Source organism: Pogoniulus pusillus, chromosome 40 (genome assembly GCF_015220805.1).
Source record: "Pogoniulus pusillus isolate bPogPus1 chromosome 40, bPogPus1.pri, whole genome shotgun sequence".
Taxonomy (NCBI): Eukaryota; Metazoa; Chordata; class Aves; order Piciformes; family Lybiidae; genus Pogoniulus; species Pogoniulus pusillus.
Genome location: NC_087303.1, coordinates 3351316 through 3377657, shown reverse-complemented (window position 1 = coordinate 3377657; position 26342 = coordinate 3351316). Strand labels below are relative to the sequence as shown.

The window sequence follows — 26342 nt, the reverse complement described above, 5'->3', positions numbered from 1 at the left end:
CAATGGGCGCGCGGCAGCCGCTCAGGCAAGGCGCACGTGGCGGCGGCGGCAGCCAATGGGAGGCCTCGGAGCGCGTAGGGCGATGCGCGGGGGCGGCCGCGCCGGGACGCGGCCAACAAAAGGCGGCGGCGGGCGGGGAGCGGGCAGGGACCGGCGGCGCGGCTGAGCGGGCGCGCAGGTGAGTGCTGGGGCGGCGGAGCCGGAGGTTTCTCTCGCCGCGAAGCGTGGTTCCGGCTCGGTCTGGCCGCCGGCAGAGCTCTTGGGCCGGGGGATAAGCAGTGGGGCGAGCAGGGCCTCTGCCGCGCCGGGAGCCGCGGAGAAAGAAGAGGCCGGCGCTGCTGCTCGGCGGTCCCAGCCAGCCGGCCCCGGGATCTGGGCCGCAGCGCCGTGGTTCTTGGATGAGTATCAGGTTTGGAGCTGCGAACCGGGAACAGAGCGGCCCTGCGTGGGGCTGAGCCGGCGCCCGGGTGCGGGGTGAATCCGGAGCCCCGAACTCCTTCCGACCACCTCCTCCCCTGACCTTGGTGGGGGCACGGTGGCGTTCAGCCCAGCGGCTGAGGGGTGATGGGTGGCCACGTCCGGGGACCGAGGCCCGAGGTTCTCCCGGAACACCATCCGTTCGCGATGGGCACAGCGTCAATATTTAGCGAGAGGCTGGGAGGAAGGATTCGGCCGTGCCAGCAGCACCTCCGAGCTTCGTCTTGGCATGACGGTTCCTTTCCCCCCGCATGCAAGAAGGCCCTTGCCAGCAGCGTGTGCCCCCCTTCCAGGGTGGAGATCCCTTGCTGGTGGCTGTGGAGGCAGCAGCACCCCCTGCGCTGGGATCTCATTCCCGGGGGCACAGACCCTGTGTGTCTCCCGATTTCCGTGAGTGGATCCGACACTTCCAGGAGCTGGGAAGTGGCTGGTGGCTCCCATCTCTCGTGTTTGCTGCCAGCAAACACCTGCTGTTGTCTGGCAGCTCTGGCAATCCGCTGCCTTTCATAGGGGCTTCTCTTCCCTCTTGGTTAAGTCACTTCTGCTGTCTGCCACAGCCTCTAGAGACTGAAAACTTGAGGTGTACCCTGGGCATGTTCTGTGGGCATCAGGATTTGCCTCATCTGGGTTTGGAGCTTGCAGTCTCTCTGCTCCCTGGTGCTGTTGTTCAGACCCTGTGGTGCCCTGCACACAGGGCTCTGTCTGAGGGTGCTGATGTGCTCTTCCTGCCACCCACAGCTCTTCTTGAAGCAGGATCCCATAGGAAAGGCAGCCACAGATGGGCAAGTCCTGCCCAGCCACACATGCCAGAGGCTGTAGTGTTGCTGTCTGCTTTGCAGTGGTGTGGGGAAGGGTTTAAGGAAGGCACTTGGTAAGGACCTTCCCCAAGGCTGCAGCGTAGGATGACCTTTGCAGACAGGATTCCAGACACCCCACTTGTGCCACGGGTGCTTGCCTGGAGCTCTGTCAGCCAGATCTACTCTGTTCACAGCTTCTGCCTGTCCCTGCTGCTTTCCTGCTTTGAGAGGTTCCATGTCTGCAGGGAAGCTCCTCCAGAGCTGGGCATCCAGCTGCCTGAGTCAGTGCCCCCTGCTTGCATCGCCCCAGGCAGGTGCCAGGCGTTTCGTAACAGCATTCAGGTATCCTGACCTGTGAAGCTGGCTGGCAGCTGCGTGGCTGCTGCTCTTGAGCCCTCTCTGATGCAAGTGCCTGTGTGTGCCAGGTGGAAGCTGATGTAGGCTTCATGCTGCTGTGGGCAGGCAACAGTGGCTGGTCCAGAGCTGTGTTAATGAGTGACCCGGGGAGGGGGGAGGTGGAGGGGGCGGGGGCAAGGCTGCTCTGCCGGGGTTTTGTTGACAGAGCTCTTGATGGGGAGAACATGAAGTGTTTACTGGAGAGTCTCTCCCAGCAAAGCATCGCTCAGGGGTGACTGGAGGCTGCTGCTGGGTTGGATCTGAGAGCCTCCTGTGCCTGGCGAGGCTCAGAGTCGGAGCTCTGGGCACAGACAGGGTTCAGAGGCAAATAAAGCAAATCCAAGTAGTTCGCTGTCATCCTGCCCTGCCCGAGCATGCTGTGGGGTGCTGGTGGTGCCACATCCCTCCTCTGGGAGCCAGGCACACTTCACCTGCCCTCTGTTGTCAGGAAGCCTCTGCTTGTTCCCCCACTTTGTGTTTTCTCCTCAGCCAGCAGGAACAGCAAACACAGCAGCAGCTCTAATCCTTGTCTGGTGGCCACCATCACAGGGCTCTCTCTCAGTGCACTCAGGAAGCCTTCTCCAAGCATAATTCTCTTGCCAGGTGCTGTTTTGAGGGAGTAAATGCTCCTAAGCCATTGAAGCTGTGACCCAGCCCTTTCTCTTGCTCTGGCCTTGCCACCAATGGCTGGAACCCAGCACTTTTCAAGTGGGTGGGCATGGATGGTGGTGCCAGAATCTGATGTGTTGCAGGGAGCTCTTTGGTTTAGAGCCTCAGTAAAGGAACATAAATCACTTCCTTCTCCCCTAAACCTTCTGCAGTAGAGGTGTACGACCAGAGCAGCCTGGGGAAGGCTGACATGAAGTGACCTTAGTGTGTGGTAGTGGCAAGATCTGGGACCTGGAGCCATCAGGAAATTGCAGTGGATGAGATCCCAAAGTGCTCAGTAGAGGACATTGCCCTGCAGCTCCTGTGGACTGCAGGGAAAAGATCGTTTTGGTCTCTGCACTCGCTCTGAGCTGCCTCAGAGGTGCCCCCAGCACTGCCCCTGGCACTGCTGGTGCTGCAGGTGCTGAGCATGGCTGAAACTGAGATTATCCAGGAGAGAGGAATCCCAACCTGCCTTGTTCCTGGGAAGCTGCAAAGGTTCTGCTCTGCTGCCTCTGCGGTGCCCCCAGAGCTGCGTGCAGAGCAGGTGCAGCCAGCCCCTGGAGCCTGCTCCCTCTGCCTCCGGGGCCCTGCGTGCGCACATCCCTGGGGGAGCTGCTGATGGCCTCAGCATTCCTCTGCTGCGGAGCCTTTGGCTGAGCAGTTCAGCAGCCTGCAGGGATTGCTTTGTGCTGCCTGCCCCACGAGGAGGGCAGGGCTGGGGCAGCGGAAAAAGTTAGCGAGGGGCAGCAGGGGAGTGGCTGAAGAGCTGCTGATGAGCAGGAAAGGTTTCAGTGACCCATGGGCAGGGCACCCCCAGTGCTGCTGCCCTGTTGCCATGACACCAGAGCTTTGCCAGCTTCCATCTGCTGCTGTTGTGACACCCTCTGGGTAGTTCTCTCTTTCCCCCAGTGGTGTTACTACAAGAACCGATGTGGTAAAACTGGGAGAGAAAGCAGAGCAGAATTCCATGGCACAGAGGAGGCTGTAAAGGTTCTGAGAGGTGCCAAACCCCTGCCTCTGGAGTCCCTTGGGCTGGAGCAATCCCACCCACGTCACTGCTGCTCCCACTGACGTGTTCCTGCAGGGCTGTGGCTCACAAACCAGTTGCTAGGTCCAGGCTCCTGCAGCCACCTCTTGGCTGTGGGCACAGCTCACGGCAACCTGCCTGAGGTTTAGTTGTAAATGCAGGCTGAGGAGCTCCAGTGGTCAGGGGCTCTGCCACCCTGCAGGCAGGGGAAGCACTTTGCTGTTCTTAGGATTAAGAAAGGAGTTACCCATTCTCCTTTGTCCCTCTGCTTGCACTGCAGGGAGATGTGGCACAGCCTGGGACTGGCCTTCAGCACCTTGTGGAGCTGGCAGCTGATGGATCTCTGAGGGGTTTGAAAGCAGGGAGATGCCAGCTGCCTCCCAGGCAAACCCAGAAGCTGCAGCAAGCCTGGAGCAGGATTTGCTCTCTGAAGTGGCAGAGCCTTCAAGCACAACCTGAGAGGGAAGCTTTCAGCACCACAGCACAGACTTTGCTGGGCTGCAGCCAGGGGAGTGTGGGCAGGAGAGGGGATCCTGCCCCTTGGCTCTGCTCTGACCTCACCTCCAATCTTGCCTCCAGCTCTGGTGTCCCCAGCAGGAGGAGGACACAGAGCTGCTGGAGTGAGGCCAGAGGAGACCACAAAGATGAGCCAAGGGCTGGAGCAGCTCTGCTGTGAGCACAGGCTGAGGGAGCTGGGGGGTGCAGTCTGCAGAGGGGAAGGCTCCAGGGGCAGCTCAGAGCTGCTGCCAGTGCCTGGAGGGATCCTGCAGGAAGGCTGCAGTGAGACTTTTGCAGAGGGGGTCTGGAGCCAGGCAAGGGGGAATGGTTTGGAGCTGAGGCAGAGCAGGCTGAGAGTGGAGCTGAGGAAGAAGTTCAGTGTGAGGGTGGTGAGATCCTGGCACAGGCTGCCTCCTGCTTGGGGGTGTTCAGGGCCAGGCTGGATGAGTCCTTGAGCAGCTGAATCTAGCTGGGAGGTGTCCCTGGGCATGGCAGGAGGTTGGAGCAGCTCAAATCTGAGCTCCTTTTCACCCTGAGCCAGTCTGGGGCTCACTGCAGCTGGAGTGCAGCTGGGAAGGGAAGGTGGCAGTGGTGTGGGTGGGAGCTGTGCCTGGGTGTGCTGGCAGGGTGAGCCTGGGTGGGGCTTTTGGTGGTGGTTTTGTGGTTTGTTTTTTTTTTTACAGCTTTGCCAACCACTAACTCAACACAGAGCCACTTGGGCAGCTTTGGGAAGTCCTCTGTGACTGAGGGACTGCAGAGCAGCTGGAGGCTGCTGGCCAGAAGAACTGAGGTGTTCTTCCTCCACTGTTGAGCTGAGGCCCAGGCAATGCCTCAGAGCTGGCTCAGCACAGTGCCATGGGACAGAGCTGCCAGCAGCAGAGGCTGAGTGCAAACCAACTCTGCACAGCCCCCGGAGAGCCTTCCTGGTGTGCAGCAGCAGCCTCCAGCTGGCTCTTAGTGGTCAAACCAAACTCCTCCTGCAGCTTCCCAGCTCACCAGGATTAAGCAGTCAAAGCAATGCTGCTGATCCCTGGGGGGCTGTAGTGCAGGTTACAACACAGCTCACGCCCCCACCCCCACTGCTGTGGCATTTGCAGGGTGAAGGTGGCAGAGAATTGCCTTCAGGGCAGGGTTTGCTACAACAGGTACCCAGTTGCTCCATGACAGCAGGAGCCATCGCTGCAGCCCATCAACTTCTGCCACCTCCCTCACACTGCTGCCCCCTCAGCACCACACACTGCCTCCTGCACGTCTCCTTTCCTGCAGCCAGAGCTGCTGTGCCAGAGGCTGTGGTTTGGCAGCAGGCAGAGGTGGCTGCAGCTGCCCTGCCCAGCTCACAGCAGTCCTGCCTCTGGCTGTTCCCTGAGAGTTGGGGGTCAGTCCTGCCCCTGAGATGGTTTCCTCACATCTGTCCCTGCCCTTTTGGTACCCAGGAACACTCCAGGGGCTCCTGGGTGGCTCTGGAGCTGCTTCAGAGACAGAACCAACACAGTTCAGTTGGCTCCAACATTCTGAGACCTCCAGCCCAGTGTGGGATGTTGGCTGCTGGGGAAGAAGGAGATGAGGCCAAACCTCTGCTTTCCTGCTCCAGGGGGCATAAAAAAGGCTTTATGGTAGCTAATTACAGCCTGACATGCCCTGTGCTTGCTCAGAGGGTAACCCACCTGAGTGCCAATGGTTGAATGGTTGGAACCCAGGAGGTGGCACCAGGAATAGCTGTGGGACTGTGAAACAGTTTCCCTCTGTGGCTCTTCAGTGAGGCATCTTCTGAGCTGCCCTGGGCAGTTGGTGTCACTGAGCCATGCCAACATCAGTGCCCAGCTGCAGTCTGAGCTCTTCTATGTCAGTGCCTTTCTGCTTTGCTGCTCCCTCAAAAACCATCCTGAGCATAACTCTGTTCCCTGCCTCGCTGCCAGCCTGGGGAGCGGTGGCAGGACCTTGTCACTCAGGCTGCTTGAGCTCCCCTGGCAGCAGTCTGCCCCCACAGAAGCACCCAGGCTGCCTGTTGACCTCTGGCTGCTCCCAAGCCTTGGTTCTGATGCTGGGCATGCTGAGATGAAGCCATTCTGTAATAGAAATGTTTGCTGCAGCTCCAAATCAAAGCATCTCTGACACCTGGGACTCCACTGTGGCACAGCAGAGAGAAGTTAGAGCCCTGGGAGCAGAAATTGTTTGATGGTGTCAGGGAAGATCACCTGCAGGGCAGGGCTGGAGCTCTTCAAAACTGCTTCTACTTGGAAAGCTTCCAAGCTGGGGGGCTTGAGTCTTGGTCTTGAGCTTCTTGTTCTGAGGAGTCTGAGCCTGCTTCTCAGCCGCCTCTGTTCTGAAGCAGCCAGAGCAGGGCTGCTGGCAGTAGCTGATCCTCCCCCCACAGGAGCTGCTCTGCTCAGGCTTTGCTTCTCTCACGGTGGGGGCTGAAGGTTCCCTGGCCTGCAGGCAAGCTCAGGCTGGCACTGTGGCCTGCCTGGGGAACAGGAGTGGGAGCCTTCCTCTCCTGCTGCTTTGTCACTCCCTGGTGCTGAAGGAGGCCTGGGAGTGTTCTCGAGGTCCCCCAGCAGCCCACCCTTGGCCAAGTGCTGCCTCGGGGAGCTGGCAGGTGTGGCACAGTGGTGGCTGGGCAAGCTGCCAGGGCAAGGCTGGCTCCAGATGCTGCTGAGGGCAGTGCAGGGGCAGAGGCTGTGTGCTGCTGGAAGGGTTTTGTTCAGCAGAGACGCCTGGAGCCTCCCTGGCAGTGAGCAGCCTCAGCCCCAGCTCTTTGCTTTCACACAGAGCCAGGGGCTAGGAAGGGGTCTCTGAGAACTGGACTGCCCCTGATGGCCTTTTCTTGCCCTTTGCCCCCAGACTAGGCAGCAATGTCAGCCAAGGCCATCTCGGAGCAGACAGGCAAGGAGTTCCTGTACAAGTACATCTGCACCTCCTCTGCCATCCAGAACCGCTTCAAGTATGCCCGAGTCACCGCCGACACCGACTGGGCACGGCTCACCCAGGAGCACCCCTGGCTGCTGAGCGAGGTGAGCAGCTTGAGTGGGCCCCTTGGCATGGCTGAGCCCCCCCAGAGCTCTGCTGAGCCCAGCTGGCAGGCAGGGCTGGTGGTGCTGTGGCAGGTTAGCAGCAGAGCTGTGCCCTGGGTCTGGCCTGTTCCAGAGGTCTCTGCAGTGCCAGTCCCTCCTCTTGGCCCCCTCCTGCCCCCAGCCCATGGAGTGTTTGCTCCGTGCCTGGCTCTTGGGTGCAGTTAGGAGACTGCTGAGCTCTGCTGGCTGCCAGGCAGGCCTCAGGGGAAGCTTCATAGTTTGCTTTTTGTATGCAGGAGCTTTCCTGTCTGTTCCAGATCTGTGCAGCAGACTCTGGGCTCTGTCTGTTGCTGCTCTGGGCTGGCTTCACTCCAGTGGTTAATTGCATTAAGGCAGTGGTTGGGAGGTGAATGCTCTGCAGCCCTTCACTGCCTGGCTGATAGGAGCCCTGCACTAAGTAATTAAATGTTCCAGACCCAAGTACGTGAGTGAGTGGCAGGAGGATGCCAGCAGAGCCTCCCAACAGCCTGGCAGGGAGCAGGGATGCTCTGTGCCCTCCAGAGCTGAGTTCTGTAGGGCTGGAAAGGTCCAGTCAGGACCAACACTGGGCACCACAGCTTGCTCTGTGCTGTCTCTGCACTCCCAGTTACTGAAGTTCCAGGCCATGCCAGCTGGGCACCTTCATTAAAGAGTTGTCATGCTGGAGCTCAGCAGTGTCACCTGCAGCAGCTTTCTACAGGTCTCTTGGAGCCAACTGACTGAGATGTGCAGGGCCCTTGGCCCCAGCCAGCCTCAGGCACAGGCTGTGGTGCCAGCAGGAGCTGACTGAGGATGAGCCTCTGCCCACAGCAGTGACCATGTCCTGGTGCCCTGACCCAGCCACTGCACAGCTGGCAGGATGCTGCACCCCTCAGTGAGGCTTCAGGCAGTGACCTCCTGACAGCTGCTTCCCAAAGGTTACCCAGAGGAGCCAGAGCAAGCTGGCACCTCAGCCTCTGCCCACTGCTGGCCCTTGGCCTCTGCTCACATGTGAGCAGCAGTGAGGCAGATCTCAGTGCCCAAACCCTGCAGACACTGGCAAAGCTGCCTTTGCCCAGGGGTGGGAGGAGCCCTGCAGGGCCCTTGGCTGTGCTCAGTGCCCTGGCTGCAGGGCTGCCTGAGCACCATCCCCTCCTAACACCCCTCTCTTGCTCTCCTGCTTGGCACTGCAGCGGCTGGTGGTGAAGCCAGATCAGCTCATCAAGAGGCGAGGGAAGCTTGGGCTGGTTGGCATCAACCTGACCCTGGACCAGGTGAAGACTTGGCTCAAGCAGCGCCTGGGCAAGGAAACCTCGGTGAGTGCCCCTGGCCCTGACCAGCCCAGAGTGACTCAGGGTGAAAGGGAGCTCAGAGCTGAGCTGCTCCAACTCCTGCCATGCCCAGGGACACCTCCCAGCTAGATTCAGCTGCTCAAGGCCTCATCCAGCCTAGCCCTGAACACTCCCAGGCAGGAGGCAGCCACAGCCTCCCTGGGCAGCCTGTGCCAGGCTCTCACCACCCTCACACTCAACAACTGCTTCCTCAGCTCCACTCTCACCCTGCTCTGCCTCAGCTCCAAACCATTCCCCCTTGGGCTGGCTCCAGACCCCCTCAGCAAAAGTCTCTCTGCAGCCTTCCTGCAGGATCCCTTCAGGCACTGGCAGCAGCTCTGAGCTGCCCCTGAAGCCTTCCCCTCTGCAGGCTGCACCCCCCCAGCTCCCTCAGCCTGTGCTCACAGCAGAGCTGCTTCAGCCCTGGGCTCATCTTTGTGGCCTCCTCTGGCCTCACTCCAGCATTTCTGCATCCTCCTCCTGCTGGGGGCTCTGTGTTCTGCTGCTCTGCACCCCAGGAGGTTCTGTGTGGCGATGCCACAGCAAAAGGGAAACTCCCACGGGTGAGCTTCCTGCTGCTTGCTGAGCACTGAGGGCCACACCTTGCAAGGGAGCACAGCCCAGTGCTGGGCAGAGCTCAGCAGCACTTAGAAGCATTTTGAAGCCCTTCTTCCTGCGAGGCAGCAGCTGCCAGGACAGAGGCTGTGCCTGCCTGGCATTGCTGCTGCCCTTTGACACACGAGGCAGACTGAGCAGGAGGAGTGCAGAGGCTGTCACAAGCTTGTCCTTTGCTGGTGACCAGCCAGGATGCTTTGGCTGCTGGCTGAGTCCTGCCTCAAGCCCTTCTCATGAGCCAGTGCTGGCCTGCACTGTGAATTCTCCTGGGAACGACCCTTCAGGACTAAGGAAAGTGCCAGACCTGCCCTGACAGCTGCTGTGCCTCTGGAGCTGCTGCAGTTCTGCTGCCCCAGGACAGCTGCTGCCTTGGGCTTGCTGCTGGCTCCAGCACTGAGCTGTGCCAGGCTTGCCCCAAGGCTGTCAGGGAGCAGTGTGTCCTGTGCCAGCTTCTCAGAACCAGGGCTGAGGAAATCACCTCCTTGGCACAGCACAGCCATGTCTCAAGGAGGGGCTGTCCCCAGGACTCCTGACCCAGTGATGCTCAGTCCTGAGGCACAGACCTCTCCCATGGCCTGTGTGGGACTGTCCCTTGAGGCAGAAATGTTGCCTTTGGATATCAGGAGAGCTCCTCCAGCCCCTGGGGCCTTGCTGCAAGGCTCTGTCCCCGTGGGAAGAGGCTGAGAGGTCCTCTCCGTGCTCACTGACCCTGCTGCCAGGGCCAGGCCCTTCATCAGTGCCTGCTTCTCTGCTCACAGATTGCCAATGCCAAGGGAGTCCTGAAGAATTTCCTGATTGAGCCCTTCGTGCCCCACAAGCAGGTGAGTGCCCCACGTGAGGCAGCACTCTGCAGGTCCATCTGGGATGGGTCTCGGTGCTGTGCTCTGATGCCCTCCCCTGGCACCCACCCAGGAGCCTCCCCTCAGGGTCTCCTCTGGGTGCCACCTACTGACTTTGGCCCTGGTTGTGTGCAGGAGGAGGAGTTCTATGTCTGCATCTACGCTGCCCGGGAGGGAGACTTTGTGCTCTTCCACCACGAGGGGGGTGTGGACGTGGGGGATGTGGATGCCAAGGCCCAGAAGCTGCTGGTGGCAGTGGACGAGAAGCTGAGCGAGTCGGACGTGAAGCAGCAGCTCCTGCAGCATGCCCCAGCAGACAAGAGGGAGTGAGTACAGAGTGGCAGCCCAGGGCATGGCTGTGCCAGCAGCTCCTCTGCCTCAGAGCTTTCCCTCCTGCCCTCAGCAGTGTGCTCTGTATCCTAAGTCCAAGTGCCCTGACCTCGTCCAAGCTGCTTCTAGAGCTCCGAGTCAGTGCTGATGCTGCTTTGAGCCTCCCCTGTCAGGAGCCCTTCTCAGTCTGCTGAAATGCTGACCCTGGGGCACTGAGTTCTGTCTGTGCCAGCAGGGGGTTGTGTGGCAGAACAGATGATGCCAGCCTGGCTGCTGATTCAGGCCTGTGCTGGCCTTTCCTCTGACCCAGGCTGGGGAGGATTTCTCCTGCTGTTCCTTCACTGCCTCTAAGCTCATCTGTAGATCTCAGAGCTGCTTCTGCATCTCCTCTGAGATGCCTCTGCCCTGTTACCTCAGTGTGAGTCACCTCCTCAGGCAGAGCTCAGTGAGGCTCTCACTGATGCAGCTCCTGCAGCCCCTTCCCTGCCCCAGCTGAGGAGGTCCAGGGTGGCAGAGGAGCCAGGGTGGCAGTGGGACAGTGATGGAGCTCCTCTGGGTGAGCTCCAGCAGCCAGAGCAGCCCCAGGCAGCTGTGAGCTCTCAGCAGAGCTTGGTGCAGTGTAATGAAGCTGAGTCACCAAGGTCTGCGTTTCCTTGAGTCATCTTCCAGAGAAGATGAATGAGGAAGAGAGGAATGGACCCAGGGCAGGCTGCAGGTTGGCTCTCAGCTCAGGCTGGGTCTTGTCTGGCTTCTTTCATGAGTCCCTCTCCAATTCTCTTGCAGCATCCTGGCCAGCTTCATCTGTGGCCTCTTCAACCTCTATGAAGATCTCTATTTCACCTACCTCGAGATCAACCCCTTAGGTAAGTGCCAGCTGTGGGAACAGGACTGTCTTGGCACCCTGCAATGGCTCCTTTATCCTCCCCTGGCTGTGGGCTTCCCAGCAATGCCAGGTGCCAGAGAGGCACAGCAGTGGCTTTGTTGGCTCCTGGAGCTGCGAGCAGAGCATGGGGACTGCTCCCCAGGGTTCTGCTGCCTCATTTCCCGCTGGAATCCAAGATTCCAGTGGCAGAGAAGTTGTCAGAACCAGAGAGCACAGAAATTGCTGCGTTGGGTCAGAAGAAAGCAGCCCCGAGCCAGGGCTGCTCCCTGCCAGGCTCAGCAGTGCAGGGAAGCAACCGAGCACGGTGGGGGAGGGGCAGGGGTGGGCTGGGGGTGGTGCTGGGGTCTGGAGCTGTGTGCACAGAGCTGAACTGGTTCTCATTCTGCCTTCACACAGTAGTAACTGCTGCTGGGGTCTACGTCCTGGACCTGGCTGCCAAGATCGATGCCACCGCAGACTACATCTGCAAAGTCAAGTGGGGGGATGTGGAGTTCCCTCCCCCCTTTGGCAGAGAAGCTTACCCAGAGGCAAGTACCCACTGAGCCCATAGCCCTGCACTGTGCCCACGAGATGAGCTCCGTGGTGCTGAGACTTTACTCACCTGTGGCTGTCGTTGCTGTGTGCCAAGTGCCCATGAGGAGAGGCTGTGCCAACCTGAGGGCAGGCTGCTGCAGCCCTGGCGTCTCTCCTGGGACCTTACACCTTGGGCTTGCAGTGGCCTCCCAGTGGCCTTTCACCTCTGCTTGGTTGCTGCTTCGGTCCTGTTCAGTTCAGAATTGGCCTTTTCAAACGGAGACTTGAGCTGAACTTCACTGCAGCTTGTGTCAGAGCTTTGTGCTGCTGCAGGTTCCCTTCCTAAGGCTCCTCATCACTGCTGGGGGGTGCTCTGCTCAGCAGCAGCCTCCTGCCAGCTGCAGCTCCCTCAGTGCTTGGTTGAGAGCTGGGGAAGCCTGCACCTGAGGAAGCCCTGAGGGGAGAATTCCTGCCTCCAGCTTGAAGCTGGAAGGTCCTTAGAAGCCCTGAGCAGGAGGCAGCCTGCAGGCAGAGTTAGAAGCTAGCAAGCCCTGCTCCCTCTCAGAATTCCCAGCCTTTGTGCTGCTGGGTGCAGGGAGAAGCACTTGCACAGGGCTCTGAGCAGCTTCCAAGGCTGCTGGAGGCAGAGCTCAGTGCTCACAGTTGTGACTCTCTGCTGTCTGCAGGTGAGTTTCTCTCCTGACCTTTCCATTTTGGCCAACGAAGTCACGCAGCAGCTGGGGGGGGAGTTTGTCCCCTGCCAGCAAATCCATTAAGCTGCTGCTCTCCCTGGAGCTTGCTGGGTGCCAACACTTAACTCGATTGGCTCTTAAAAGGATTAGTTCAGTTGTTGTCTCTGAGCCATCCCCCTCCGGGCACAGGCAAGGTTGTGGTGGCAGTGCCTTTGGGAATTTTGATGAGCTCCCAGGGAAGTGCCAGGGCTGGGCTGGGCTGCAGGGACCCTGTGGAGAAGCCAAATTACCCCAGTGCCATCGAGTGTGCTTGGCAGCACAGCAGGGAGCCAGCAGCCTGTTGGGCTTTGCGTTTGCTCTGCAGACAGGGGCACGACAGCAGTGCTCAGTGTGGGTCCTGCACCTGGCACATGTGGGAGCTTCCCCACGGAGCAGTGGAGGGCAGGGGCACTGCTGGGGGAGTGCCAGGGGAGGGCAGAGGCTGAAGCACAACCAGTGCTGGCCTCGGGTGCAGGCAGCAGAGCTCTGCCCTGGGTCTGCTCCCCGCAGCTGCAGCAAGGTCAGGTTTGTGTGCAGTGATCTGGGACCCCACCCGGGACATGCTGCAGCTGTGGGAGCTGTGCAGGGGCTGCTTTGGCTTCTCCAAGCAAGGACCCATGAGGATGCTCAGAGGGCTGCAGCAGCTCTGCTGTGAACACAGACTGAAAGAGTTGGGGCTGTGCAGTCTGGAGGAGAGAAGGATCTGAGGTGACCTTCTTGTGGCCTTCCAGGATCTGAAGGGGACTACAAAACGGCTGGGGAGGGACTTTTGAGGCTGTCAGGGAGTGCCAGGAGTAGGGGGAATGGAGCAAAGCTGGAGGTGGGGAGAGTGAGGCTGGAGGTGAGGAGGAAGTTGTTGAGCAGGAGAGTGGTGAGAGGCTGGAATGGGTTGCCCAGGGAGGGGGTTGAGGCCCCATGGCTGGAGGTGTTTGAGGCCAGGCTGGCTGAGGCTGTGTGCAGCCAGCTCTAGGGTAGGGTGTCCCTGGGCATGGCAGGGGGTTGGCACTGACTGATCCTTGTGGTGCCTTCCAACTCTGCCTGATTCTATGACCCCAACTCGAGCAGATGCTCCAGTCTAAGTCTGTTCCCAAGGGAATGGGACAAGCTGTGCCCAGTGCCACTGCAGTGTCGTGGAGAGCACCCAGCACAGGCCAGCCCTGGTCCCTGGGGGCAAAGCTGCATCCCCCCCCGCTCCCAGTGCTGTTTGCAGTGCTGCTGCCCCTGGCTGCAGGGTTGCTGGGGGAGCTCTGCAGGCCCAGAGGGGCCCAGCACTGCCAGCTCTGGTCTGCAGAAGGGGCTGCCCGAGGCTGTCACAGTGCTGCTCTGCCTGCAGGAAGCCTACATTGCTGACCTGGATGCCAAGAGTGGAGCCAGCCTGAAGCTCACTATCCTGAACCCCAAGGGCAGGATCTGGACCATGGTGGCTGGTGGTGGTGCCTCTGTGGTTTACAGGTAGCAGGAGCAGGGTTGCAGGGCAGGGTGGGGTTACAGTGCTGGCAGGAATGAACTGCTGCAGCCTCTGGAAGGGAGGAGGCTGTGGAGAGGCCTTGCCCATGCCATGGCTGCCAGGGAGCCCTGCAGAGGAAAGGAACAGACTCCCTCCAGCTGTGGGCCATGGTGTCCCTGAGAGAGCTGAGCTCTGGGGGACTGAGTTGTGGCTTCTTTGGCTTGGGAAGGACCAAGCTGGCTGGGAGCTGCTCCTGGGGGTGCTGCTGTGGGAGCCCCTGGGTTGCCCTCATGTCCAGGGTGTAACAAGGCAGATGTGGCTGGCAGCAGGATGGGAGCAGCTCCCTGCTCAGAGGCAGTCAGCCAGGGATGCTCTCAGCTCTTTGTGGGGCTCCAGTGCCAGCAATTCTCTGCAGTCCCTTTGCTCTGCCTTTGAAGTGACACCATCTGTGACCTGGGGGGCGTGGACGAGTTGGCCAACTACGGAGAGTACTCAGGAGCCCCAAGTGAGCAGCAGACCTACGACTATGCCAAGACCATCCTGTCCCTCATGACACGAGAGAAGCACCCTGAAGGTAAGGGCCTGGCTGCAGTGCAGAGCTGCTGCCAGCTGCAGGCTGCATCTGGGGAGCAAACTGAACAGATCTGAGCTGCTCCCTGGAAGAGCTTCCCATGTCCTGTTCCTGAGTGGAGCAGCAGTGGGTTCCTGGCAGTGCCCCTGAGGGCTTTCCACATAGCCAAGCCTGGCTGAGGCTTGAGAGCTTCCACCCAGCCCTCATCTTCAGGCTCTGCTAAACAGCTTCCTGCAGGCCCTTGGCCACGCAGAGCTGCAGCATTGCCTCTGTCCTGCACTGCTCCCTGGCCTGTGTCTGCTCAGTGCTGGAAGGAGCTGAGCCTGTGTGGCCCTGGGAAAGGCTGTCCCTGCCCGGCAGGGCTGCAGCAGTCGCCGCAGTGGCTCTGAGGGGGGGGACAAAACAGCTCCTTGGGTTCCTCTGCCAACTGTCACCAAGTGCTGTGGGCAGAGCACTTGGGCAGAGGAGCCCTTTCCTTACCAGCTGCTGTGGGACAACCTGGGAATGGCTCTCAAGAGAAAAAAATAAGTAGAAGGAAGCAGAAAAGAGAAGGGAGGGAGAGAGAGAGAGGAAGGAGGATCTCAGCACCCATGGGTCCAAAGCTGTTTGACACAGGCCCCTGGGCACCTTTGTTCTCACAAGGCTTCTGTTTCTGCCTGCTTCTGCCCTCAGGTAAAATCCTGATCATTGGGGGCAGCATTGCAAACTTCACCAACGTGGCAGCCACCTTCAAGGTGAGAGACTCCCCAGGTGCCTGCTGCCAGCAGCCTCTGGCCCAGCACCCTGGCAGGCAGCCCCTGGGCTGGTGGGGCAGGGTCAGCCAGGTCAGCTGCCCTGGCTGTGTTGCAGGGCATCGTGAGGGCCATCAAGGACTACCAGGGGCCCCTGAAGGAGCACGAGGTGAGGATCTTCGTGCGCAGAGGAGGCCCAAACTACCAGGAGGGGCTGCGAGTGATGGGGGAAGTTGGTAAGGACCAACCCTGGCCTCCTGCTCTCTGCTTGGCCCTCTCCAGACATGGGCCTCACCCTGGCAGAGCTCCTGACAGGCCCTGTCTGTGTGCACAGGGAAGACCACTGGCATCCCCATCCACGTCTTTGGTACTGAGACTCACATGACTGCCATCGTGGGCATGGCACTGGGGCACCGACCCATCCCCAACCAGCCACCAGCTGCTGCCCACACAGCCAACTTCCTGCTGAATGCCAGCGGCAGCCCCTCGGTGAGTGCCTGCCCCCCCGGGCTGGGTGGCTGAGTCCAAGGGTTGCCTCTCAGGAGCCTCCTGAAGGCAGCTTCCCCTGTCTGAAGGGCTTGGGAAGGGCTCTTGGCCACCCGTGGGTTGTGCAAAGCTGTAGCAGCACCAAAGTGCCCCTACCAGTGTGGTTTGTCAGGAGTGGCTCTCCCAGTGCCCACTGTGCTTGGGCAGCAGGTGGGACCCCTGCAAACAGCAGTGCCTGCTGCATCCTCTGGAGCTGTGCCAGCCAGCAGCTTCCCCTTGCTTGGCTGCTGTGGTCTTAGCTGAGAGCTGGCTTTGACTGGCATTGCCAGGGTGGCCACCTGCAAGCCTGGCTCTGACTCTGCTGCTGGCCCCTGCAGACGCCAGCCCCCAGCAGAACAGCTTCCTTCTCCGAGTCCAAGGCAGACGACAGTGCTCCGGCCAAGAAGGCGAAGGCAGCAGCACCTCTGGGTGAGTCCAGCCCTGGGGAGGGCCTGCAGCAGCTCTGCTCTGTGCCAGGGCACAGGACGTGGACCAGGCTGAGGTTTTGTCCCGGGGATGCAGCTTGGTGGCACCTTGCTGCCCTTGCCTGGAAGTTGGCTGAGTGCTCTTAGGATGTTGTCACCTGTGCTGTCAGCTCAGGCAGGAGCTCAAGCAGAAGGGGGACGTGGCCTTTGGGGAGCTCTGAGCAGAGGCTGTCAGCTTGCAGCTCGCCCAGGGGCAGGCTCTGAGTGTGCCCTCTCTGGAGCAGGCAAGGCCACGACGCTGTTCAGCCGCCACACCAAGGCCATCATCTGGGGCATGCAGACCAGGGCAGTGCAGGGCATGTTGGACTTCGACTACATCTGCTCCCGGGACGAGCCCTCCGTGGCTGCCATGGTCTACCCCTTCACGTGAGTAGCCTCTTCCCTGCCTGCATTCTCCTCCAGCCTCCCTCAGACTCTTCTGCTCTCCTCCTCCAGTCTCTGCTGTCCCTCAGTGCAGCTCTGCTCCACTCCTGCTCTGCTCCCTCCCACACCAGCCTGGCTTTGCTCGCTGCTTCCTCTTCCCCTCCACCACTGATTTCAGGCTGCTCTCTGAAACAGCTCAGTGTTAGCCACAGCAGGGAAGTCCCACTTGGTGCTCCTCCAAAGAGTGTCCAAATCCTGCTCCTTCCCTCAGCACTTGAAGCAGGTGGGACCCAGCTGGCTTGAGCAGCTCAACAGAGGCTCTGAGGTTCAGCCACTCCTTGCTGTTTGCGCCATGCCTACCTGAGACCTCTTGGGCTGTGCCTGCAGCAGCTGGAATTGTCCCCTCCAAACATTAGCAGAATCAGAGTAGCTTTAGCAGGCTGAAGCCATCTCTGTCTGCCTGTCATGGGGTCAGACAAAACTTAAGTCAAAGTCCTCTTCCTCTTGTTCCTGCTCTGTGCTGTAGTGACAGAAGCTTCTGAGGCAGCAGGGACTGTGCAGATCCTTCTGTGGTGGTGTTCTCCCTCTTTAAACCACAGTCAAGGAGGGTGAGAGAGGCTCTGAGGTGCTGCTGATTGCAGCTGGGCATGAGCTGGTTCCTCCTGTACCTGGCGAGTGGGGGAGGTCTCCCTGTCAGGCAGGGTGAGCGATGAGAAGGGAAGCAGCAGCAGCTGAGACAGCAAGTGGGAGCCTGTGGCTAAGGAGGAGGCTGCTTCCATCCAGAATGGCTGCTGACTAATCAGCCTCTGTCCTGCTGAGCGTTTTGCCTCTCGACAATCAAGCCCCTTGGCCTCTGGCTGCAGCTCTGATGCTGATTGCAGTGCTCTGATAACTCCTCAGCAAGTGCAAACCGCAGGGGCCCGGAGCTGAGAGCAGGCAGAGCCTCAGCCAGCAGCGAGGGGCAGCCCCTGGCTGTGCTGCGGTCGTTTAACGAACACAGAGGGCTGGGGTGAGAAGTTCAGTGCTGCTTAGAAACGTCTGAGTCTGGTCGAGCTTCTGGAGGGAGCCAGGCAGAGCCTGGAATGTCCTGTTGCAGTGCCCCAGTAGAGGACCACGGCCCTTGGGGATGCCCAGTTGCAGCCTCTGCCCTATGCAAGGCACAGCCCCTGCAGGAGACCTTCCCTAGGTGCCCCTTCAGCTGAGCAGGGTGGGTAGAGCCTCACTGCAGGCCTGGAAAGCTGAGTGGCTCCCTCCCTGCTGCCATCTCACTGCAGCACTGGTTCCCTGCCCCCCAGCCTGGCAGTGCAGTCTCGTTCATTGCTCTTTCTCTGCCTCATTCTGTCTTGCAGCTCGGAGCAGAGTTGAGGCTCTGATAACTTCACTGTGGGAGAGCTTTACTCATCCTGCTGGGTGCCTCTGCCCCCTTAGCCTGTCTCCTTCCATTGCTGCTCTCTTCTGTCCTCTGAGGAACCTCTGCTGTCAGTGTGGGCCCTTCCCAGTGCCCACTGCCCAGTGAGTGCCTCGCAGCCACTCCTGAGCAGGGCTTTGCAGCCTCCCCTGCCCGCCTGCGTCGTGGCCTTGCCCCTGCTCAGGGCTTTGCCATCTGCTCTTCCACAGTGGGGACCACAGGCAGAAGTTCTACTGGGGCCACAAAGAGATCCTGATCCCAGTCTACAAGAACATGGCAGATGCCATGAGGAAGCACCCGGAGGTGGATGTGCTCATCAACTTCGCCTCGCTACGCTCCGCCTACGACAGCACCGTGGAGACCATGAACTACCCACAGGTGGGCACTGCCAGGAGCTCAGGCAGGGGGCACCGGTGGCTCTTGGGCTGTGCTGCTGTCAGCAGCCTGCCTGGATCTGGCTGCCTGGCAGATGAATGCCTCCCTTCTACCTCCTCCTAGACCCCAGGGAGGTGCACAGCAAATTCCAGTACTGGGCTTGCAGTTTGTGCAAGGAACTGGGGGCACCTTAGGAGTGACCCCCGTGGAGTGGGTTAGAATCCAGTGCCCCACTCACCCCCTGTGGGTTAGAATCCAGTGCTTCCCCCCCACTCCCTGTGGGTTAGAATCCAGTGCCCCACTCACCCCCTGTGGGTTAGAATCCAGTGCTTCCCCCCCTCCCCAGGTGGGTTAGAATCCAGTGCCTCCCCCCTCCTCCTCGGGTGGGTTAGAATCCAGTGCTTCCCCCCCTCCCCAGGGGGGTTAGAATCCAGTGCTTCCCCCCCTCCCCAGGGGGGTTAGAATCCAGTGCCTCCCCCCTCCTCCTCGGGTGGGTTAGAATCCAGCACTGCTCTGGTGGGCAAGGGAGAGCAAAGCTTCTCTGCCCGGTGCACTGGGACTGGTGTGAAGGTGCCAGCAGGCTGTGGGTGCACAACCCAAGCTCCCAGAGGCCTGGCATCAGGTAGAAGCTGGTCATGCTTCATGAGCAGCTGCTTGCCTGCCCAGCCTCAGCTGGTGAGGGTGGCACGGGGGCGCTCACAGTGCCCTCCCCTGGCCGCAGATCCGCACCATTGCCATCATCGCCGAGGGCATTCCCGAGGCCCTGACTCGAAAACTGATCAAGGCAGCTGACAAGAAGGGAGTCACCATCATCGGGCCTGCAACGGTGAGTCCTGGCACCTGCTCCTGCCCTACTGCTTGTGCCCTCAGCTGCAGATCAGCTTCCCCTGGTGGCCGCAGTGCAGAGCACAGCACAGCAGCTGCCCACTGCTGCTGGCACAACCCTGACCAGGCTGACAGAAGTTCTCAAGCTACAAGGAGGTCTCTAAGGGCTTCTCATCTGCCTCTGGGTTCTTGTAGGTTGGTGGGATCAAACCAGGCTGCTTTAAGATAGGCAACACTGGGGGCATGCTGGACAACATCCTGGCATCCAAGCTGTACCGGCCTGGCAGCGTGGCCTACGTGTCCCGCTCCGGGGGCATGTCCAACGAGCTCAACAACATCATCTCCAGGACCACTGATGGTGTCTACGAGGGGGTGGCCATCGGGGGAGACAGGTAGGAGGCTGCAGCCCCCACCCAGGGCTGCTTTGGCTTCCTTCAGAAACGTTTGTGAAGCAAACTCAGCTTCCTGTGCCCTGCCCAGGTACCCTGGCTCCACCTTCATGGACCACGTCCTGCGCTACCAGGACACCCCAGGGGTGAAGATGATTGTGGTGCTTGGAGAGGTGAGGGCAGCTCACCCTGCCTGAGAAATGCCAACCTGCTGCCTTGGCATCTGGGAGCAGCTGGGCTGGCTGCAGGGTGCTCAGGAGCAGCTGCAGCTCAGTGAAGCTTCTTGTGCTCCCCTGGAGGAGCTCAATTTCACTTCCAAAGGCTGGGATGTGCCCCGTGGGCAGGCTGGGATGTGCCCTGTGGGCAGGCTGAGTCTGTCCTCTTCAAACCTAAACTGAGGCTTTATCCCGAGCCCTCAGTGCCAGGGCAGAAATCCAGTCCCAGGAACCCTTCCCGGTGCCCCTCGGGGCTGGTCCCTGCCCAGGCTGTTCCGAAGCAGCTCTGCTCTTTCCCTCTGCAGATCGGAGGCACAGAGGAGTACAAGATCTGCAGGGGTGTTAAGGAGGGTCGGATCACCAAGCCAGTGGTGTGCTGGTGCATTGGCACTTGTGCCACCATGTTCTCCTCAGAGGTATGTGCTCAGGTGGACACAGGCACGAGGTGGGCACACGTGCGTGGTAGGAAGGCAAAGCCAATTCCCTGTGCCTGAACCTTCCAGCATGCAGCTTCAGCCTGCAGGTCCTGACTGCTGCCCTCTCTCATGTAGGTGCAGTTTGGCCACGCAGGAGCTTGTGCCAACCAGGCCTCTGAAACTGCTGTGGCCAAGAACAAAGCCCTGAAGGATGCTGGAGTCTTTGTGCCCCGCAGCTTCGATGAGCTGGGAGAGGTCATTCAGTAAGTCCCTGGAAGGGCACCTCCAGCAGGGCACAGACTTAGGGCACTAGTTCTGGGCCTGGTGAATGAATAGATTCTGCTCCAGGAGAGCAGCTCCAGTTCACTCTGAGTGTATAGGGCCTTGATCACCTTGCTGCCAGCTCCTAGAAGGGCTGAAGTTCATCAGAGGCTTCTCTCCCCAGATCTGTCTACCAGGATCTCGTGGCCAAGAGAGTGATTGAGCCAGCTGAGGAAGTGCCTCCTCCAACGGTGCCAATGGATTACTCCTGGGCCAGGGTGAGCTGCAGGTTTGCTTGCTTTGGGGTAGCTGAGGAAGCAGCAGGGACCTGCTGGGGTTCTGGGTGCTGATGGTGCTGAGCTGCTGCCTCGGGGCTGTGTCTCAGGCTGCTCAGTGCTGCCCAGCAGCTCGCTGGCTCTCCAGGTTTAGGCTGTGGAAGCAGCTCTGAGGGGCCCTCAGGTCTTGCCTGTCTCCTGCTGCTGCTGTGGAGTGTTTCAGAGCCCTCTGGTGCTGCCTGCAGGAGCTGGGGCTGATCCGCAAGCCTGCGTCCTTCATGACCAGCATCTGCGACGAGCGCGGGCAGGAGCTGATCTACGCTGGGATGCCCATCACAGAGGTCTTCAAGGAGGAGATGGGCATCGGGGGGGTGCTGGGCCTGCTCTGGTTCCAAAAGAGGTGAGGCAGCTCTCTGTGAAAGCTCCCAGAGAGCCTGGCTGGAGGTTTTGTGGTTGGTTAATGGACTTGTGAGAACGAAAACCACCCCAGGAGCCCTTGGCGCAGTTACTGGAGGTCTGCTCTGGCACCACCTCAGCATCCCAAAGCTTCCTGCAGCACCTCTGAGGCTTGGGGTGAAGTTCTCCACAGGTTCTGTGGTGCACTGAGGACATTTCTGTGTTCTAGGCCCTGCTCATGTCTCCTCCACCCTGCAGAGGTGGGGAGTGACAGAAGTTTGCTAAGCAGCCTGCAGGGACCCTTCTGAAGGGTAGAGGTTTGCTGCCTCCAGCTGCCCACACTCCCCTGAGGCACTGCTGGCTCTAGCTGGAGTCTCAGGCTCAGCAGGGCAGGATGAGCTCAGACCCAACCTCACAGCCCCTCTCAAGGGCTCAGTAGGGCAGGATGAGCTCAGACCCAACCTCACAGCCCCTCTCAAGGGCTCAGCAGGGCAGGATGAGCTCAGACCCAACCTCACAGCCCCTTTCAAGGGCTCACCAGGGCAGGATGAGCTCAGACCCAACCTCACAGCCCCTCTCAAGGGCTCAGCAGGGCAGGATGAGCTCAGACCCAACCTCACAGCCCCTTTCAAGGGCTCACCAGGGCAGGATGAGCTCAGACCCAACCTCACAGCCCCTTTCAAGGGCTCACCAGGGCAGGATGAGCTCAGACTCAACCTCGCAGCACCCCTAAAGGGGACCCAGAGCTCTGCTGAGTGCCTGCAGACCCTGAGCTGAGCCTCAGCTCCTGTGGCAGTGGGTCAGGAATGGCTCTCTGATGGAGGCTGCAGGAAGCACTGCTGGGGGCTGTGACCCAGCAGCTGCTCTCTGCTCTGCTGCTCTCGAGCATGGCTCCAGCCCTGCCCAGCACAGCACCGAGGCTGCTGCCCCTCAGCTGGCCTCACCCCGTGCCCTGTGTGCCCAGGCTGCCCAGGTATGCCTGCCAGTTCATCGAGATGTGCCTGATGGTGACAGCAGACCACGGCCCTGCTGTGTCTGGAGCCCACAACACCATCGTCTGTGCCAGAGCTGGCAAGGACCTGATCTCCAGCCTCACCTCTGGCCTGCTCACCATTGTAAGTGCCTGCTGGGTACCCAGGGCAGTCCTGGCTGGGTTTCTTTACTGCTGATGGGAGACTCAGGCTGGTTGTAGGGCCATAGCCTGGTCCTGTCTGTTCCCTTCACACTCTGGGTTCCTGTTGACTTCAGCTCCAGATGTTAAGCACAGGTAGGCCCTGGCTGCTGGAGAAAAAGCTCTGCAGAGAGCTGCCAGTGCCTGAAGGGATCCTGCAGAGAGACTTTGCTGAGGGGTTCTGGAGCAGGGTTACAGTGGAGCTGAGGAAGAAGTTGTTGAGTGTGAGGGACAAGGCAGAGGGTGAAGGAAGCAGACCTGAGGGTTGTGTTCTCCCCACACTGTCTCTAGAGATGTTGGCTGCACACTGGCCCTTGTGCTGAGTTCTGAAGAGCTGCTGGAGCTCAGCTGCCTAACCCCAGAGGCCTGAGTGCTGCAGTGACAGCAGGGGTGGGGAGGATCCTTCTGGGTGCTTTGTACCTTAACCCTGGATCTCTGCCCCTGTGCCAGGGTGACCGCTTCGGAGGAGCCCTGGATGCTGCAGCCAAGATGTTCAGCAAGGCCTTTGACAGTGGCATCATCCCCATGGAGTTTGTCAATAAGATGAAGAAAGAAGGGAAGCTGATCATGGGCATTGGCCACAGAGTCAAATCAGTAAGCAGATGGCATGAGGCAGGGCTGAGGAGGGGAAGGCAACGAAGGAAAGCAAACTGACAGCTTGCAGAGGCAGCTCTTGACCAGAGCCTCCTACACCTGCAGCTGGGGGAGCCTGGGGCAAGTGTGAGAGGCAAACTGAGTGAGTGTGACCTGTTCTGCACCTGCAGATCAATAACCCAGACATGAGGGTGCAGATCCTCAAGGACTATGTGAAGCAGCACTTCCCTGCCACCCCCCTGCTGGACTATGCACTCGAGGTGGAGAAGATCACAACCTCCAAGGTGAAGAGCACTGAGCTCCTGCTGAGCCCTCTCCTCCTGGGGGAGCTGTGCCTGGGGTTCCTTCTGGGTTTGAACTGCAGTGCCAGGGTGGTGCTGGGGGTGGCTTTGCTGTGGCAGACTTGAGGCCAAGTGCAGCTGCAGGTTGCTAAGGCTGAAGGCGTTTGTTAGACACCAGGAAAATGCTCAACAACCCAAGAGCCATCACCAGTGCTGTGTCCCTGCTGCAGCTGCTGTGCCCCCTGAGCCTGAGGCAGAGCTGGCTCAGCAGTGGGCTGGGGCAGGGCCTTGCTGTGCTGCCAGTCCCAGCCAGGGCTGCCTTTCAGGGCTGGTTTCCTATTAAGGTGGCTCAGGCTGCTGAGCAGCTGCTCTCTTCAGGCTCTGTGCCCACAGCTGTGGGCACTTGGAGATGAAGCTGCCTGGTGAGCTTCGTTTGCCACTGCTGACATCTTCCCGGGGCTCTGTTCTGCTTCCCTGCAGAAACCAAACCTGATCCTGAACGTGGATGGCATCATTGGGGTTGCCTTCGTGGATGTGCTCAGGAACTGTGGCTCCTTCACACGGTGAGCAGCCCCCAGGGGCTATGCTCTCAGCTCAGGCTCCTGGGGACACCAGAGCCACACTGCCAGCAGTCCCAGAGAGCATGGGGAAGGAAAGCAGGAGGAAAAGCTCCTGCAGGAGTCTGGTGCTGCTCCTGGCACTGGAGCAGCCTTGCAGCCTCCCCAGGGTTGGTTCCTTGCACTGAAGCACTGTTTGATTCCCTTGCAGGGAAGAAGCAGATGAATACATTGACATAGGGGCCCTGAATGGCATCTTCGTGCTGGGCAGGAGCATGGGATTCATTGGTGAGTGCCACATCCCTCCCCTCCATCCTGAGCCTGCTCCTCTGGGTGCTTGGCCTGAAATGAGGAGTCCTAGAATGGGTTGGGTAGGAAGGGACCTCCAGAGGTCACCCAATGTAGACCCCTGCACTTAGCAGGGACACCTCCACTGGAGCAGCTTGCCCAGAGCCTTCTTCAGCCTCACCTTGAACATCTCCAGGCATGGGGCCTCAACCACTTGCCTGGGCAACCTGCTGCAGTGTTCCAGCAGCCTCATGGTGCAGAACTTGTTCCTCACATCCAACCTCAACCTGCTCTGCTCTCATTTCAAACCACTGTCCTCGTCTTGTCCCTGCAGCCCTTTGGGAGCTGTCCCCCTGCAGCCTTCTTGTAGCCCCTTCAGGCCCTGCCAGGCAGCTCTAAGGTTCCCCCAGAACCTTCTCCTCTCCAGCCTGCACATCCCCAGCTTCCTCAGCCTGTCCCTATAGCAGAGCTGTTCCAGCCCTTGGCTCATCCTTGTGGCCTCCTCTGGGCCCTCTCCATCAGCCTCTTCCTGCCTCAGTGCCTGTCTGGGGACAGGGAGGGCAGCAGCAGCAGCTGTGTGACACCAACGCCTCCGTTGCAGGCCACTACCTGGACCAGAAGAGGCTGAAGCAAGGTCTGTACAGGCACCCCTGGGATGACATCTCCTACGTCCTGCCAGAGCACATGACCATGTGAGACCCTGCAGGACTGCCCCAGCCTCATGTCAGGATGACAGGAGCCTGCCCAGGGGACAGCCACAAACAGGACTTTGCTGTGTGAAGGACATTGCCACCTGGATACTGAGCTGCCTGCTTGGGCTGTGCAGAGCACCTGTTTGATAAGGCTAGAAACTACCCTGGGCTGCCCTAGCTGCTCCCTGCTCTCTTTTAACACTCTCTCACCCTTTTAGGTTTTTTCTACTCTTGGTTCAGAATTTGTTTCCAGGAAAAAAAAAAAGGAAGTAAAAAAAAGGTTGTTCAGGGTTTTGGGGAGGGAGTTCTGCCCACAGGTACTGCCTTACTGGACCAGTGCCAAGCTGTAACCCCTGCTGCAGGAGGGGAGGTCTCCACCATTCCCACACCCCCGACTTGAGCCTTTTCTTGTGTTGGTTGTTTTTCCATTTTGTTTACTGTGTTCTCATCTCCAGTCTGCTTGGAGCCCACCTGTGGGACCACTGCTGATCTGTAACCGACATTCCTCAGCCTCTGGTGTTGTAATTTAAAGTATAAACTTGTCCCAGACCTGCTGGTCAAGCTGTGAACCTTCCCCGTGTCTGTATTTATGCAAACTGCTCCTCTCTGCTGCCAGCTGCCTGGGCTCTGCTGGCACTCTGCTGCCAGCTGCAGGGGCAGAAGTAATCTCAGTAACCCTCTCGGCTTCCTCCCTGTCTGTGTATCGTAACCAAACTCAATAAAGGACACACTGCTCCCACTGCTCCCCTCTGCTCTTCCTTTCCACTTCTGCCTTCCAAAAGCTGGTCCTGTACAGCACAAATCCAGGCTGGGTGCAGAGCCCTGAAGAAGGGGTGCTGGGTGCTGAGCAGCTGCCCAGGAGCCAGCAGTGCCCTCCTGCAGCCCAGCAGGCAGCTGTGTGCTGGGCTGCAGCCAGAGGAGTGTGGGCAGAGGGCAAGAGAGGGGATTGTGCCCCTGGGCTCTGCTCTGACCTCACCTCTCATCCTGCCTCCAGCTCTGCTACCCCAGCAGGAGGAGGACACAGAGCTGCTGGAGTGAGGCCAGAGGAGACCACAAAGGTGAGCCAAGGGCTGGAGCAGCTCTGCTGTGAGCACAGGCTGAGGGAGCTGGGGGAGTGCAGCCTGCAGAGGGGAAGGCTCCAGGGGCAGCTCAGAGCTGCTGCCAGTGCCTGAAGGGATCCTGCAGGAAGGCTGCAGAGAGACTTTTGCTGAGGGGGTCTGAGACAGGTCAAAAGGGAAGGATTTGGAGCTGAAGCAGAGCAAGGTTAGAGTGGAACTGAGGAAGCTGAGTGTGAGGGTGGTGAGATCCTGGCACAGGCTGCCCAGGGAGGCTGTGGCTGCCTCCTGCCTGGGGCTGTTCAGAGCCAGGCTAGGTAAGGCCTTGAGCAGTTGAGTCTAGCTGAGAAGCGTCCCTCAGCATGGCAGGAGGTTGGAGCAGCTCAGCTCTGAGCTCCTTTCCACCTGCACCACTCTGCTCTGCTGTGTGTCCAGCTGTGGAGCTGCCATTCAACTACCCCCCACATCTTACGGCTGTTATTCTTCTTGTGCTGTGCTCCAGATGACTTAAGAATGAGAGGGAAAATCCAAACCACAGCTCCAGAGAGCCTCTTGTGCCTTCGAGGGTGAGAAAAATCGAAAGTGAGCAGAGAGCAAGCAGAGGGCAGAATCAGTGCTCACTGCGGGAGCTGCGCTGCGCGGTCAGCACGGAAGGATCAGCTCCAGCTCACCTCCTGCCCAGCAAAAGCTGTGGCTGAGGGCAGTGGCTGCCAACTACAACCCGGCAGTGGTCACTTCAGCTTCGGTGCGAGGCTGCCGGAGCCCTGCGGCAGCTGCCTCGGGTTCTGGAGTCTCCTCCGCAGAGCTGCCAAGCGCCCCTGGCCGCTGGGACCCTGGGCAGGCTGCTGCAGGTGCCCTGCTGCAGCGCGGAGGTGGCACCGAGTCAGCTCCAGGGGGTCCCTTCC

At 59.8% G+C, this 26342-nt stretch overlaps 1 protein-coding gene across 2 annotated transcripts; it reads left to right on the top strand.

The window, feature by feature from the left end:
* The first annotated feature begins 107 nt into the window (after positions 1–107).
* Positions 108–25121, top strand: ACLY (ATP citrate lyase). Of its 2 annotated transcripts, none has more exons than XM_064174254.1 (28): positions 108–178; positions 6688–6857; positions 8069–8191; positions 9580–9642; positions 9796–9986; positions 10774–10853; positions 11270–11400; positions 13451–13569; positions 14002–14138; positions 14808–14869; positions 14985–15102; positions 15201–15355; positions 15730–15820; positions 16101–16242; positions 17857–18025; positions 18744–18848; positions 19043–19239; positions 19328–19409; positions 19757–19867; positions 20003–20130; positions 20313–20406; positions 20649–20803; positions 21764–21914; positions 22421–22564; positions 22735–22848; positions 23326–23408; positions 23614–23690; positions 24292–25121. In XM_064174254.1, exons 2-28 carry the CDS (start codon positions 6699–6701, stop codon positions 24384–24386), a joined length of 3276 nt encoding a protein of 1091 aa, XP_064030324.1. In that variant the 5' UTR covers positions 108–178; positions 6688–6698; the 3' UTR covers positions 24387–25121. The 2 variants fall into 2 exon arrangements, with proteins under 2 accessions (XP_064030324.1, XP_064030325.1); XM_064174255.1 differs by having other exon boundaries at positions 11270–11404; positions 13455–13569.
* The last annotated feature ends 1221 nt before the right edge of the window (positions 25122–26342 follow it).

Coding starts and splice junctions, on each gene's coding strand:
- ACLY (XM_064174254.1), top strand. CDS start 6,699: ATGTCAGCCAAGGCCATCTCGGAGCAGACAGGCAAGGAGTTCCTGTAC. Junction 14,139..14,807: donor ACGAGAGAAGCACCCTGAAG/GTAAGGGCCTGG, acceptor TTCTGCCCTCAG/GTAAAATCCTGATCATTGGG. Junction 15,821..16,100: donor GAAGGCAGCAGCACCTCTGG/GTGAGTCCAGCC, acceptor TCTCTGGAGCAG/GCAAGGCCACGACGCTGTTC.